The sequence below is a fragment of the Orcinus orca genome, chromosome 19 (assembly GCF_937001465.1).
Source record: "Orcinus orca chromosome 19, mOrcOrc1.1, whole genome shotgun sequence".
Lineage (NCBI taxonomy): Eukaryota > Metazoa > Chordata > Mammalia > Artiodactyla > Delphinidae > Orcinus > Orcinus orca.
This window is the reverse complement of record NC_064577.1, coordinates 36926287-36941839: the sequence shown is the minus strand read 5'-3', so window position 1 is coordinate 36941839 and position 15553 is coordinate 36926287. Positions and strand designations below refer to the sequence as shown.

At 44.6% G+C, this 15553-nt stretch overlaps 1 protein-coding gene across 1 annotated transcript in view; it reads right to left on the bottom strand.

Moving 5' to 3' along the window:
• Positions 1 to 8582, bottom strand: part of MARCHF10 (membrane associated ring-CH-type finger 10) — an 88741-nt gene extending 80159 nt beyond the window's left edge. Inside the window, exons 1-2 of the mRNA XM_049701652.1 lie at positions 8525 to 8582; positions 2499 to 2605 (exon numbers count right to left, since the gene is read on the bottom strand). Of these exons, the coding sequence (XP_049557609.1) occupies positions 2499 to 2588 (90 nt within the window). The 5' untranslated portion in view covers positions 2589 to 2605; positions 8525 to 8582. The remainder of the gene's footprint in view (positions 1 to 2498; positions 2606 to 8524) is intronic.
• Between the last annotated feature and the right edge of the window lie 6971 nt (positions 8583 to 15553).

Genomic DNA, 15553 nt, shown 5'->3' with positions numbered 1-15553 from the left:
GAAACAAAGACTACAAAGGTGTCTGCTGAATTTCGCTACTGACCTCGGCGAGCACCGTTTCAGGGGAGGTGAGGAGACCGCCAGGCTGCAGCAGGTGAGGGCATGAATGGGATGGCGGGGCGGAGTGGAGACAGAAGTGTAGCTGACTGTTTGGGGACATCTGGAGACTGGAAAGTGCCAGGGCTGTGGCTAGAAAAAGACACATTGTCCACAGACAGCTTTGTTCTCTTGTTCTCAGTATGAGAGAAAGTTGAGCATGTTTGTGGGCTGAGCCAGTAAGAAGAGAAATTCCAAGGATGCAGCAGAGAGGTCCATGGAGGAGAGGGGCTGGAGACAGAGGGGCATGGACCAAGATCTCAGGTCCGGCACCAGGAGGGAGACTGTCCTTCACCTGTCGAGACTTGAGGGCTGGACGGGCGTGCAGCCTGGGATAGAAGGGGAAGCGCCGAGTGGCTCCCCACCTGACGGCCTCAGATTCTTTGTTTGGTTACACGTGTATGTAAAACAGAAAGAAATGGTCCTTGCTGAAAGTATGGGGACGGGAGGTTTGAAAAAAGTAAAGTTTAAACTGTGATAACGGAGGGAGCTAATGGACAAGAAAACATGTTGAAGTGAGTCATCCTCTATTCCTCTCTTTCCCTCACTCCACCTCCCCGTCGTCTATCAGCAAGATGTCTGCGCTGCTTCTATATCCTGGTTCGGGCTACTTCTCGCCACCCCTGCTCCCACCACGCTGGTCTCTCCTAAATTTCTATCAGGTTCCTTACAAGTTTTTCTGCTGCTTCTCTTGCCCCTTTCAGTTGTTTTCCCACACAGCAGCCAGAGTGATCTTAAAAAAACAAACAAAAAAAAAGGTAAAGCAGATCATACCACTGCCCTGCTTAAAATCATTCAGTAATTCTCACCGGGCTAAGAATAAACTCCAAATACCAAGCTTTGTCCTGAGAGACCCCACACGATCTGGTCCTAGCCACCTCGTCCGCATTCTCCCTTGGTGTTCCAGCCGCTCTGGCCTTCGTTTGTTTCCTCCAAGTTAGTTCCCGCCTCAGGGCCCCTGCTCTTGCTTTCTTTCTGCTCTGGACGCTCTGGTTGGCTCTTTCCCATCATTTACCTCCACGCCCAAATGCTACTTCGTCAGAGGCTTCCCTGCCTGTGTAAAGGAGCATCACCCCAGCCCTACTGCCTGTTTTTATAGGCTCATTATATTTATCATATACATTATATTGTCTTACATATTTACTTTACTTTGTGTGTGTAGTTTGTTTCTCAATCCTAGAATGAGAACTCCGGGAGAGCAGGGACTTTGTTCAGGACATAGTAGGCATTTAATAAATATTATTATTTATAAGGACGGTGTTGAAAGTGTCCTTATTAACAAGGACAGGGTTGAAAGCCCAAATGAAGTTAGAAAATAAAACTGCAGTGGCTCCAAGCCACGCAGTTGTGCGGTTTTCTTCAGCAGAGACCATCAAATCATAAGATTGATTTTCTTACGTGCCTGTTCTAGAGACAATTTCAGACAAGTATTTCCAAACCTGGGCTGTGTGGCAGAGGCATCTTTGTGGAGAGGAGAGGGTCCCCCAGTGTGACCCGTTTGGATGTTTACGTTCTTATTTAGTTTGTAGAGACGCCCTCCACTTTACAGCCTTGGAGGTGACTGGCAAGTGTAGGAGGAAGTTGCTGGCTCCATTTCCAGGCCCAGAGCTAAGCTGTGCTACGCAGGTGAAATCAGGTTACTGAGATCGCTCTGGTTTCCTTGGTGCCCCGGGAGGTTCAGTTATATTTGAGATTGCTAAGGAGGAGGAAAACCTGATGACGGCAGGCCCGTATTTTCCCTAGGGAAGGAGCGCTTTTCGATCCTCAGCTGAGGCTGAGGACCTGCCTCCTTGATTGGCGAGGGCTGACCTCCGGCCAGCGGGCTGAGTGACACTTTCTAACTGCTCCCAGAATCCCACAACCCAGCCTGGCAAGTCTGTCCTATGCCAGCTCTGGGTAATTACATCATGACTCCTCAGGCTCCCTGTCTGTTTTGTTTTTGCCTGTAAACACTGTAGCTAGGGTGACGAAGAGTTAGCTTATTGTAGAATGTGCTAACCACCTTTCTTCTGGCCGGAGGACAACAGGAAGGGCATGTTATTTTATAAATGGTAGGGCGACCCGGTTAACTCCTTAATGTCTTTTTTCTTGGTTGCTGGTTTATCCAGTTTAAGCCCTGATGTCATTGGTTGATAACGTTTGTGTGCCAAGCTCTGTGCTAACTAGTTGAAAAATGTTATTTCCATGACAGTATTATAAGGTGGAGACTATTATCCCCATTGTACAGATGAGGAAACTGAGACTCAGAGAGGTAAAGTAGCTTTTCAAGGTCACACAGCTAGTAAGTGTGGGTTTTGGATTTTAGAAACCTATTACTGCTTATCATATACTGATACTGTAGCCTGAATTCTCTCCTAATACCATAAGTGAAAGTAGAAGATATTCTCACTTCCTGCCATTACCTGATATTCTGAGTCCGTCTTATGCTGTATGTCCCGCAGATATTGAACATCACTGACGAACTTCTGCCTGTCCTTTGCTTCATGAAACATGATTCTTAATCCGTGACCTGCATATAAAAGATAAATAAATGTGCTGTGATATCATCCTTTGTTGCTTTGCCATATTTGGATTTCTCTTAGTATAATTGCTTTTATTCTCTTATTAATCTAATATCCATTGTTGGAAAGGCACAGATGCTCCTTTCAAACTGAAAGGACTCTTTGTATGGGTGTCGATGCCTTTACAGCCGTCTTGTTCCAGACATAAATAATGCAGCCACTTTCATGGGCTGGCTTCAGTGAGCCTGTTCTGGTTAGTCATAGGGAGTTAGACTGGCAGACACCTGATTCAGAAGCAGTTCTACCACACGACAAAAAAGAAAACCCAAGAACCTAGCTAACTCAGCAATGATCAAAGCTCTGAGCCCCTGGTGACTTAAATTCATTGACTCAACAAATGATCACACCCCTATTCCAACTCAGACACTCCGCTGGGCACTGGGGTACGGCGGTCGGCAAGATGACATGGCCCCGGCCTTTGTGTTGCTACCATCTAGCCTGGAAGAACGGCAATGAATGTTGCTGTCCCCCAGCCCCTTCAGACTCCACATGACTTTCTCACATACTTGCTCCTCCTTCCCAGTTTTCTGAAGGAAATGTTGCCATCGACCAGCCGGCTGCCCGGCCAGTAACCTGGGCAGTTTTCTTCACACTTCCTTCTCCTGCCCCATCTATATAAAAAACAAGTCCTGATGATTTTCTCCCCTGAGTATCCCTGGAATCCATCATGATCAGAGCATGGGTACTGGCGTGAAACTCTCTGGGTTCAAATCCCAAGTCTTTGAACATTGACAAGTGGACCCTGATGGTGATAAGTGCGATGGAGCAGAAATACGGGGTTCTCTGAGAAAGTGTCATTGGGGGAGGGGGAGGCAAGGTTTTCCTTAGGAAATGACACTGGGTTTGCTAAGGAGTGAGCTGGGCCAGAAGTGGAACAGAGAGGATCTGGGACAGAAAGGACAGCAGGTACAGAGGCTTCAGGGCTTCAGGGGCTGGTGCAGCTGGAGCAGAGAGAGGAGAGAACAGTAACGGAAGGGCTGTAGGATAGGCAGGGGCTGGCTCACGAGGGGCCTTGGAGGTTGTGATTCAAAGAGTCATGTAAAGCCACTGGAAGGTTCCAATCGGGGGAGGACATGATTAGATTTACATGTTTAAAGGTCCCTCCAGGGAATTCCCTGGCGGTCCAGTGATTAGGACTCCACGTTCTCACTGCCAAGGGCCTGGGTTCAGTCCCTGGTCGGGAAACTAAGATCCCACAAGCTGCAGGGCGCGGCCAAAAAAAAAAAGAGGTCCCTCCAGCTGTAGTACAGAGACTGGATGGAGTGTGAGGGCGGCGGAGGACGAAGGGAAGTGGATGGGCCACTGGGGATATGTTAGACTAATCCCGTTAAGGTGGTGCCCAGACTTGGGTCTCAACGCTGGAGGGAGGGAGGGGGAGGTATTGAGCCTCTGGAAGTGCTATGTACTGGTCTAAACATTTACACATATTAGCTCAAGCAATCTTCACAGCCACACTGAGGCAAGAATTATATCTCTAGGGACTTCCCTGGTGGTGCAGTGGTTAAGAATCCGCCTGCCAATGCAGGGGACACTGGTTCGAGCCCTGGTCCAGGAAGATCCCACATGCCACGGAGCAGCTAAGCCCGCACGCCACAACTACTGAGCCTGCTTTCTAGATCCTGCAAGCCACAACTACTGAAGCCCGTGTGCCATAACTACTGAAGCCCGTGCACCTAGAGCCCGTGCTCCGCAACAAGAGAAGCCACTGCGATGAGAAGCCCGTGCACCGCAACGAGGAGTAGCCACGCTCGCCACAACTAGAGAAGGCCTGCGCACAGCAAGGAAGACCCAACGCAGCCAAAAATTTTTAAAATAAAATAAAAAAAGAAGAATTATATCTCTGTTTTGCAGACGAGGAACCTGAGGCACAAAGGGATTAAGTAACTTGCCTAAGGTTACAGAACTGGTAGGTGCAAGTGTTGGGGTTTGAACCCAGAGAGTCTCATGCCAGTGCCCACGCTCTAATCATGATGGAATCAAGGGATACTCAGGGCAGGGAATCATCAGGAGTTGTTGATAATACGAATGGGATGGGAGATGGAGGCCCAGGTTACCGGCTTGGGCAGCTGGCTGGTCGATGCCAACATTCCCTTCAGAAAACTCGCAGGGATGATCAAGTTTGTGAGAAGGTAATGTGAACTTTGAAGGGGCTGGGGGACAGCAAATGGAGATGTTAAGTAAGCAGTTAGACGTAGGGCTCTGGAGCTGATTAGAGAAGAAAAGAATTGGGCATTGCTGGCATTTTGGTGACAAATGAAGTTGAAGGCAGGATGCCTATTGAAGAAAGGAGGACGACCCAGGACAAAATTCTGAGGACCACTGGATCTTAAGAACAGGTAGGTAGCGGAAGAGGAGCTCTGGAAAGAAGCCAGAGAGGCAGGAGGAAAACTGAGAATCAGGTGGGTGCAGTTTCATAGATGCTGTCAAGTGCAAGCTTCAAGGAGGGGAATATTAATAACCTTGGTGAGAGCATTTAGTGGCGTGACGGGGCTGAAGATAGATTGCATTGAGTTGTGTAAATGGGAGTAAGGACGTGGAAACGATGCTTTCAAGAAGTTTGTCTCTGACTGGTGTAGTCTAAATTTATGACCAAAACATTGAGTTAGTAAATGGCACTGTTCATAGTGAGTCTACTAGACCTCATCTATAAGGTCATCAAAGGTCCCACGCTATTCCTGCTTATTGTCAAGTGAAGCTCTTTCATTTATTTCTACTTTTTTTTTTTTTGGTGGTACGCGGGCCTCTCACTGCCGTGGCCTCTCCCGTGGCGGAACACAGGCTCCAGATGCGCAGGCTCAGCAGCCATGGCTCACGGGCCCAGCCACTCTGCAGCATGTGGGATCTTCCTGGACCGGGGCACGAACCCGTGTCCCTTGCATCGGCAGGCGGACTCTCAACCACTGCGCCACCAGGGAAGTCCTATTTCTACATATTTTTTTTACTGAGATATAACTGACATATAACAATATATTAGTTACAAGTGTACAATGATATTTGCATGTATTGCAAAAGGATCACCACAGTATGTCTAGTTAACATCCGTCAGCCACATAATTACAATTTTTTTCTTCTTGTGATGAGAACTTTTAAGATCTATTCTCTTAACAATTTTGACATATACAGTATTATTGACTATAGTTACCATGATGTACATTACATCCTCGGTACTTATTTATTTTATAACTAGAAGTTTGTAATTTTTAGCTTCCTTCAGCCATTTCACCCACTTCCTACTCCATGCCTCTGGCAGCCACCAATCTGTTCTCTGTATGTTCTCTGTACCTATGAGCTCGGTGTTTTGTTAGATTCCACATATGAGTGAGATCATATGGTATTTTGTCTTTCTCTGACTATTTCACATAGCCCTCAAGGTCTATCATGTTGTCACAAATGCCAAGATTTCCTTCTTTTTTTAATAGATGAATAATATTCCATTATATATACACACCACATTTTCTTTATACATTCATCAGTTGCTTCCATGTCTTGGCTATTGTAAATAATGCTGCAGTGAATATAGGGGTGCATATATCTTTTTGAGTTAGTGAATGTTTTCATTTCCTTTGGGTAAATACCCTGGAGTGAAACTGCTGTATCACACGTAATTCTATTTTTAATTTTTTGGAGGAAACTCCATACTGTTTTCCGAAATGGCTGCACCAATTTACATTCCCACCAACAGTGCACAAGGGTTTCCTTTTCTCCACAACCTCGCCATCACTTGTTATTTCTTATCGTTTTGATAAAAGCCATTCCAGTAAGTGTGAGGTGATATCTCACCGTGGTTTTGATTTGCATTTCCCTGATGATTAGTGATGTTGAACACGTTTTCATGTACCTGTTGGCCACCTGTGTATCTTCTTTGGGAAAAAGTCTGTCCAGATCTTCCGCCCATTTTTTAAATTGAGTTGTTTGTTTACTATTGAGTTCTTTATAGATTTTGTATATTAACCCCTTATTAGATATATGATTTGCAAATATTTTCTCCCATTCTGTGGGTTGCTTTTTCATTTTGTTGACGGTTTCCTTTGCTGTGCAGAAGCTTTTTAGTTTGACGTAGTTCTACTTGTTGATTTTTGCTTTTGTTGCCTTTGCTTTTGATGTCACATTTAAAAAATCATTGCCAGGACCAATATCAAAGAACTTACTACCTATGTGTTCTTCCAGGAGTTTTATGGTTTTATCTCTTATGTTTAAGTCTTTAATCCATTTTGAGTTGATTTTTGTGTACAGTGTAAGATAGGGGTCCAGTTTCATTCTTTTACATGTGGCGGTCCAGTTTTCCCAACACCATTTATTGAAGAGGCTGTCTTTTCCCCATTGTATATTCTTGATTCCTTTGTCATAAATTAATTGACCATATATGCATAGGTTTATTTCGGATTCTCTATTCTGTTGCAGTCATCTGTGTGTCTGTTTTTCTTCCAATATCATACTATTTTGATTACTGTAGGTTTGTAATGTAAGTTTGAAATCAGGAAGCGTGATCTCTCCAGCTTGGTTCTTCTTTCCTACACATACTTTTTAATGACAGCCATGTGAGAGGTGCTGCTCTAGGTTCTGGGGAAACAGCAGGATAAGACAGACAACATCCCTGACCTCCAGTGTCTACATTCTATAGCTTTCTTTCCCTTTTCCGGTTTGTTTTTGTTTTTGTTTTCCGTTTGTGCAGATATCGGCAGAATCAGGTTGCACCTGACTCATGGTGGCCCAATGTCTGGTCTGGTCACTATGAACTCTTAAAAGGTTTATCGTGAGCCCCAAACAATACCATCTAAGAACTTGTTCTGGTCCCTTGGGGAATATTTTCTCTCAATTATAGAAGGTTGGTCTTTGTGAGTCAGAATCTAAAACTACATTCTGATGGGTAGTTCCACAGATGACACACAAAATCTAAATTTTGTCTCTGAGCATTTTAATAGTCATTTATGGAACTCTACTTTAAGAGACCACTTTTAACTTTTCATGTGAATTTGTACCTGCACAGAATAAAGTTATGTTCCCACGCTTTTCAGAAGACGATGGTGTTAAACCCGGCAGAAAGATGGACCCCTGCTGCTACTGTTGGAAAGAAAAACCTGTCTGAATATTAATCAGGGAGAGCACATAAGGATTCATAATGAAAACATGTTAATGGTCACTAAGGGAGCATATCCCAGAGTCCACTTGGATGATACATTTTGGTTACAAAATTAACATAGAAAAGCCAGCTAATCTATCCTGGCTTTAATGTAGTGTAATTTTAAGGAGGCTTCTAAGTCAAGAGGCATGAAATCACTTCGTCTACATAGGCAGGAAATAACGCTATTTGAATTACTCCTTGCTAGGTTACCTCTGACTTCACAATCACCGAACAAATAAAGGACTTTAAAATCGCCTGCAAAAGTCTCGCTGCCCTCCCATAAACTCTCTATTATTGTACTCTACTGTAAAATGAATATTTAGAAGCATCATGGTGCCACATTTAATCTCTTAAGTACGTCAGTGCTCTGTGGGATTAAACAAATACTCCAGGCCCCAAGGAAACAGATTATTAGAGACAGATCAAGGAGATAGTAGGTAGATCACCACAGTTTAGGCAAACATTCTCAAGTGTCACTTGAACTTCATACTATACTTCAGGTTTAAAAACGGACCAGGAGGAACAAGAAACGGAAATAACTCTATGGAAATAAATCCACATGAGATCATGCTTAATTCGTGGATCTCAGCTTTGTGGCCTTCCTCAACCAGATGGCCATTTGAAGCCAAAAAAAAATTTTTTTTCTTAGCAAATACAGACAGGTGGAGGGGAGGAGAGTGATAATAAAATATGGGCAGGGCGCATGTTTCTAAAATAGCATTCTGTATTCTCTTCCGTTTCTCACCTTTGAACTGCTTTTCAATTTACTATCCACTCATGGTTATGCACGCTTCTGTTTTAAGTCTCTGGTGATGATGTGCCAATTTTGTGTTTTAGAAATCTACATAAGAAGCCATATTAAATGAGGGAGAGGGAGCAGGAGAGGAGAAGGCAGGAGGAGGCATGTGGGAAAGGAAGTCCTGCTTTGCTGGAAGTGAGAGTGAATGATTCATCTTGGCCTCAAAATTCTAGGGAGGAATATTCTAAGAACTTTGTGACATATGTCTTCCTCTCTAGTGTACACTTCCCATGAATTCAAACTGAATTTCCCTAAGGAGAACAAAATCTGATTGCAGAGTATATTTCTTTCGGTTCTCTAAAAAGCAATCATATGCGCTGTCTTTCTGTTCTGTGGCTACGTTTGTCAAACGAATTGATTGGAAGGGAGTTCATTTTGTTAACAATCAAGCGATTTCACTGTTTTCTTCCCGTGTTCTCATATTAGAAATGTTCGTTAAAGTGAATATTTTGTTGGTTCAGTTATAAAGAAAAATGTAAATGTAAGCCCCTCTTTCGGCGGAGGGTTCCTTTGAACCAAAATCTAAATGGCTATATTTATACCTGACCATCAGGTTTATAAATTACCCCCCCTTTCCATAACTGGGTGCTGGGAAGAAGCATTGCAGGAGACCTTATTCATCCTTTTACACAATTAATATTAATTAATATGTAATGACAAAGATTACAGAATTTGTTTAGCTTTCAAAAATCTTTGAAAATCTGAACAAAAAATAAAGTCTAAAGAGTTTTTAAATCTTATAAAAATATTTTGAGTTATAAGCCACAAAGATGAGTGATCTGGGCTCCATCTTCCTAACACCGCACTCCTGAGAGAATACTGTGACCAAAGAAAAAGACGGGGTAGATGGTAGATTGGTTCCATGCAATTTGCTTAGGAAATCAGGGGGCGGGGTGGGAGGTGCTGTGCTATAAAGGGCTTATGAGAAAAGCTCTTTGGCGGTGACTCTACATTTTATTGTGTAACCGTGAAAGAGCTGGGCGGGCATACACTGACCATCAAGTCCAGAAGAGAGACTCAACGTGTAATTCGTTAACTTTGGGACTGGGCCGGGATGTCACAGGCTGGACAAGCAATTCGATGCTCTCAACAATATCAATAATTTCGCACTCAGGAGCTGGAAAGGCCGTGATCCGCATACCTCTCCTGGACCTGCAGAAAAGGGTAGTCTGCGGGGAAGTTATGTACGTGAGGGGCCGCTGCCAGGGTGCAAATAAATGATCATAGAGCCCCCCAAACCTGTCTCTTTGAGGCAGAAAAATACGGAGGCTCTGGTCAGCCGGAAGGAGGGAGCGGCCAGGCTCCCAGGCTTCAGGCCCGATTTCCCTCCAGAATCGTAGAAGTCGCAAGGAGAGGTGGTCCCCCCGCTACTGCCCCGACTTTCTCGGAGGATCAGGCGGGGGCAGGGTTGGGGAGGGCCGGGCCGAGCCGGGCCGTTACCTTTCGGGTCAGTCTTTTCCCCCGGCGAGGGGCTAAAGGGGCCGAGGGGCGGGGCAGGCGGACTGGTCCAGGGCGGAGGAGCAGCCCATCAATCGTGCGGGGGCCGTCCCTGTGCTCCTTTTCCTTCTCCTCGCTCTTCTCCCTTCCCTCTACCGGCCCCTCTTCCTCCTCCTCCCCGGAGGCAGCTTTTAGCGGCGGCGGCCGGGCTTTCTAGGGGCGGAGGCGGTGGGGGCGGCTGCCTGGCGTCCTCCCGTTTCCTTGGCAACCCGGTCCTCCTCCCTCGCGCGGGAGCTGGGCGCGGCGAGAGCGCGGCCGTGGGGGCGGGGTTGGGCTGCGGCCAGGCGGTCCCGAAACCGGACGTGGGCGCTGCGCCGGTTGCCTTGGGAACTAGTCGGGATGCGGTCGGGAAGGCAAAGCGGTGATGGCGGCGAGCAGGAGGAGGCGGAATGGCTTTGTCTTGAAGTCCAAAGCCCAGTCCAAAGCCCAGATATCGAGGCCTTCACTCCTGCCTCGACTCAGTGCTGTGCTCTACAAAAAATGAGATTAGAAAACGTGAGGGGAAAGTATTTTTAACTGAATAAAATAATATTAAAGGCAATACACTGATAGAGGAGGGAAAGAGTGCAGCCCTGCAGTTTGAGCTGTGCAGGGGATCTCTGAAATATCTGATCCAACATTAAAAGGAAGAAATAAATAATTAAGGGAGGCACCCCATCAGTGGCAGAAACGAGACAGGAACCCAGTTATATCTTGGTTATCAGTAATCTTGGCTGCCTTTCCCAAGGTAGGAAGTTCTTAGAGGCTTAGACTAGTGCCCACAGGTTTAGAAAGCAGGCACTGGAACCTGTGCTAGACACACCCTCTGCCAGGTTTATTTCTGTCTGTGGTTTTCACAGGCAAAGATGACTCTCTTTCATTTATTGTGCACATTTAGGTACTTGATAACTTGCCAGCTGGTGTCAAGTTAGGGCATTTTTGACTGGGTAGAGAATAGGGAAAAAGGAGAATAGAAATTCTTGGACCTTTCATCAGTGCCCAGAATCCCCAGGTGTCTGTGGTTTGGGTGTCTTCTCAGCAACCCACAAACCCAGTTGACGTCCATGTCTCCTTCGGCATCACACCCTTCTTTCTATTCTTATCACCACCGCTCTAGTTTTGGGCTGCATGACCTTTTAACTGGATTATTAGAAGGGCCTCCTATCCACACCCTGGGCCCCTGTCTTCCACACCCTATCGCCACCATTTTCCCTGTTCCATAATGGGCATAGATCCAATGTCATTGGCCCCATGTTATGAAGCTCTCAAAATTCCTTGCTCCCTGGGGAGTGAAATCCCTTCCCCAGGGCTCACATTCTTGGTTTTCCTCATTCAGCACTTCTTCAATCGTACTTCAGCCAGATGAGACTCTATTACACACTGAATATTACTCCCTGACTTTATATCAACTTCTAAGGCATATCCTGAGCCAAGCAGAGCCCAGATCAAATGTACTTAGGTGAAGTCTTTGTTTGGGGCACTTTGTCGTCCAACTTTATTAGTCCTTCCATAACCCCTAGTACCTTTCCATCTCCAGTAGCCCAACCCACATTCTGTTCTTGTTCTCAGCTAGCTATAGAGTAATCCTTATTAAAGCATCAACTGATAATTGAAGCATTAACTGGTAAGTACTAACCTAAGACCTCGCCCCATGGTTTGTGCTTTTCAAAAGGAAATGCTTAAAAATGCAAAATCTTTAAGACACACTGCATTGAAACTATAATAGTGAAATGGTAGGTAGAGAGTTTGTTCTGTTGGAGCTAGGCCCCCCTCAAATAAAAATAATTATAACGATTAATGATTAACAGAGAAGGAAGTTGAAACGCAGGTGAGATAGTCGAAGAGAAGTGACCTGCCCTAGGACACATGGTAAGTGGCAGACCAGGGCTCAGAAGCAGGGCTTCTAGACTTCCCTGGTGGTGCAGTGGTTAAGAATCCACCTGCCAGTGCAGGGGACATGGGTTCGAGCCCTGGTCCGGGAAGATCCCACATGCTACAGAGCAACTAAGACCATGCACCACAACTACTGAGCCTGCGCTCTAGAGCCTGCCAGCCACAACTACTGAGCCCACGTGCCACAACTACTGAAGCCCGTGCGCCTAGAGCCCATGCTCCGCAACAAGAGAAGCCATCGCAATGAGAAGCCCGCGCACCGCAACAAAGAGTAGCCCCTGTTCGCCGCAACTAGAGAACGCCTGCACGCAGCAATGAAGACCCAACACAGCCAAAAATAAATAAATTTATATATATATAAAAAAGCAGGGCTTCCCATTCCCAAATCCCTGATGTTACCTACCTAGTAAGAAAAACATCTTGGTACATATTGGACCCAGATTTTTCTCCTTCTACTTCAACATCTATATAAAATAATAGTTTCTACCTCAAAAGGTTGCCGTGGGCATTCAATGAGACAGGACAAGTGAAGCACTTACCATCATACTTGGTGTACAGGAAGCACTCAGTAATCAGTAGCTTTACTTTCTGAGGCATATTTTAAGATTTTATTTAATGCGTATGTGTGTCAATCATACATTTTTTAAGATTTTTAAATAACAAAGTTTGGAGACATCACTTCATGTCTCAGTTTTAAACTCTTCTACATTTCAAGTGTTTCTGAAAATTAAGTTCTATGAAAAGCACCATGGTGCCCTTGAAAGAGGGTGAGAGTGCCAGAGGTCAGCCTGTAAAAAGTTACTGAGCAATTCCTGGTTCAGTGTTTAGTGAGTAAACTTGAGCTTGGCATGTAAATTGCCAATAAGATTCGTTCTAGCTTTAAAGAGCAAAATGCCAAGAAAGTGAAATGTTAAAGTGAGGAAGAAACACAATTCCTGGTTGGGGAAAGGATCCTACTCTTCATTGGTCTTTGCACGGTGTCCCTAATAGGTGATAAATAAATTAAGGAAAAAAACCAACTTAAGTAGATAATAGATTCTAATGACTGAGATATTTGGTGTTTGCAAATAAGTGTCAAGAAATTTTTCAGTTTAATCTAAGAGTTCTGCAAAGGGCAACTTCAAGTATAAAATTTCAGAAGTAGACTCTGTATTGGGTTTTGGAAATCTGTATTGGATTGGACTCTGTATTGGAAATCACATTTTTTTTAAATTTATATTTTTGGCTGCGTTGGGTCTTCGTTGCTGCACGCACGCTTTCTCTAGTTGCAGTGAGCTGGGGTTACTCTTTGTTGCGGTGCGCGGGCTTCTCATTGCTGTGACTTCTCTTGTTGCAGAGCATGGGCTCTAGGTGCATGGGCTCGGTAGTTGTAGCTTGCGGGCTCTAGGGCGCAGGCTCAGTAGTTGTGGCGCACAGGCTTAGTTGCTCCACAGCATGTGGGATCTTCCTGGACCAGGGCTCGAACCCGTGTCCCCTGCATTGGCAGGAGGATTCTTAACCACTGTGCCACCAGGGAAGCCCTGGAAATCACATTTTTGAGGGCAATGTTGAATTCATTGCAAAGAGGAAGCTGTGCAGAGGGGTAGCTATGCTCTCTAAGCCTCCCAAGTGTTAGGCACCTCATGAGACCTGGCCCAGCTACTCACTTGATCTGGAACAACCCATGCTCTCTTTGTCCACTGAGTATTTCCTCTTCCTAAGAGAGAGTCTAACTAGGTCGCTTTGTCATTATCCTATCAGGAGCTCCCCTGATGGGCATAGAGCTTCAGGCCAAGTGGCCCCAGAAGGAGATGGGCTCCGTCATAAACAACATGGTCATTTTTTTACCTGGGCCTCACTGTGACTAACAGGCTTCTGTTCTCATCAGCTGAGGCCAACGAGGTGACGTTGCCTTCATTCAATGCACAAGCTATGTGCCATGGCAGATTGCTTACAGATAGAATCTCTAGGAGTGGCTTTCCTGAGAAGGGGACTGTGGGCATGTAGTTCTTTAAAGCTTCATGGATTCTCCTCCAGAACCCCTCTGGGTAGCGGATTCATCTGATTAATTAAAAAAAAATTTTTATCAAAGTTTAGTAAATTTACAATGTTGTGTTAGTTTCAAGGGTACAACAAAGTGATTCTGTTTTTTATATATATATATATATATATATATAAAATATATTCATATATAATATATATATTCTTTTTCAGGTTCTTTTCCATTATAGGTTATTACAAGATATTGAGTACAGTTCCCTGTGCTATATATAGGTCCTTGTTGTTTACCTATTTTATGTTCAGTAGTGTGTATATGTTAATCCCAAACTCCTAATATCTCTCTCCCCCACAGCCCTCCTATCCCCTTTGGTAACCGTAAGTCTGTTTCATCTGATTAATTTTTAAAACTAGCTAACGGCTTATTGAATATGGCATGGGCTGTTGTGACATTCTGCATTCATCCCATAGAGATAATTTGGCCAGACTGTGGGTATGCAATGTGATCATCTCAACGTCACTCATTAAAAGTGCTCCTTTATTGATGTAATTAAGGTGGCTAGAGAGCCTAGTAGGCTGTTTCAAGGTGAACCCTCTAGGCTATGTATACATTTTGATGGAAGTCACTGAAGACCCAGGATTGGGTCCTTGGTCTTTTAAGATCAGAAATGCCATTTTAGTTAATTCAGCGCTGATCTTTATAGGAACTGATTCCCAGTAATGCCACTCAGCAGAGACTAAATGTCCTCCACCTGACTAAGCTGATGCTTTATCCCAGAGACTAAAGCTGGCAGCTGACCAGCCCTGGTCATATGCACAAGGTACTTCCTCCTGGTGGAAAGGCATCCCCGGGAGATCAAATTAAAGATCTGAAGGTTCGGTGAATATTGAATTAAATCAAAGGGGATTGAGTGTTCTTGAGTGATATATCTAGCAGGCCGAGGAGGCTTTAAGGAATAACCTTCCTTCCCTCCAGAGCTGTTTCAGTCCGGATAACTGATTTGGACTATTCACCTCAAAGCTTTAGATTTTTTTTTTTTTTTTTTTTACCCCATCTTTGTTTCAGTTAACTGCCTTTTTACTCAACTTTACGGGACCATTTCTCTTCCACTTACGCCATTGACGGCATAGTTTGGAGTCGAGAAGAGAAGCCCTGGGTTTGAATCTCATCGATGGCCCTTGCTGTATGCTAGTGAACAACTTTTATCCCTCTTCACACCTTGAGGTCCTCATTGGTACAATGGGAACAGTCAGAGCCTCCTCACCAGCTTGGTGTGAAGATTAATGAAACAGCAAGTGCAAAGTTTCTGGCCTTGAACCTGCCACCTGATAGCTTCTTCAGCAAGTGGTAGCTGTCATGGTTATTTGTATTATGTAGACTTAATACTCCTTGTTGAAGTCTGAGGATACATCAAGGTACATCACCCCACGAATTTATAAAACATCTCCAAAAGCTTGTTTTTTTTTTAAAAATGTTAATCTTATGTTGCTAATATCATGGTGGTTAATTTTAGATTGATATTTTTTTTTATCCTGAATTTCAGAGAGTGACATTTTGTGACCTCATACCTAATCGTGAGGGTGTGTCCAATTTGGGGCTTGCAGCCATCCGTGAACTATTTGAAATTT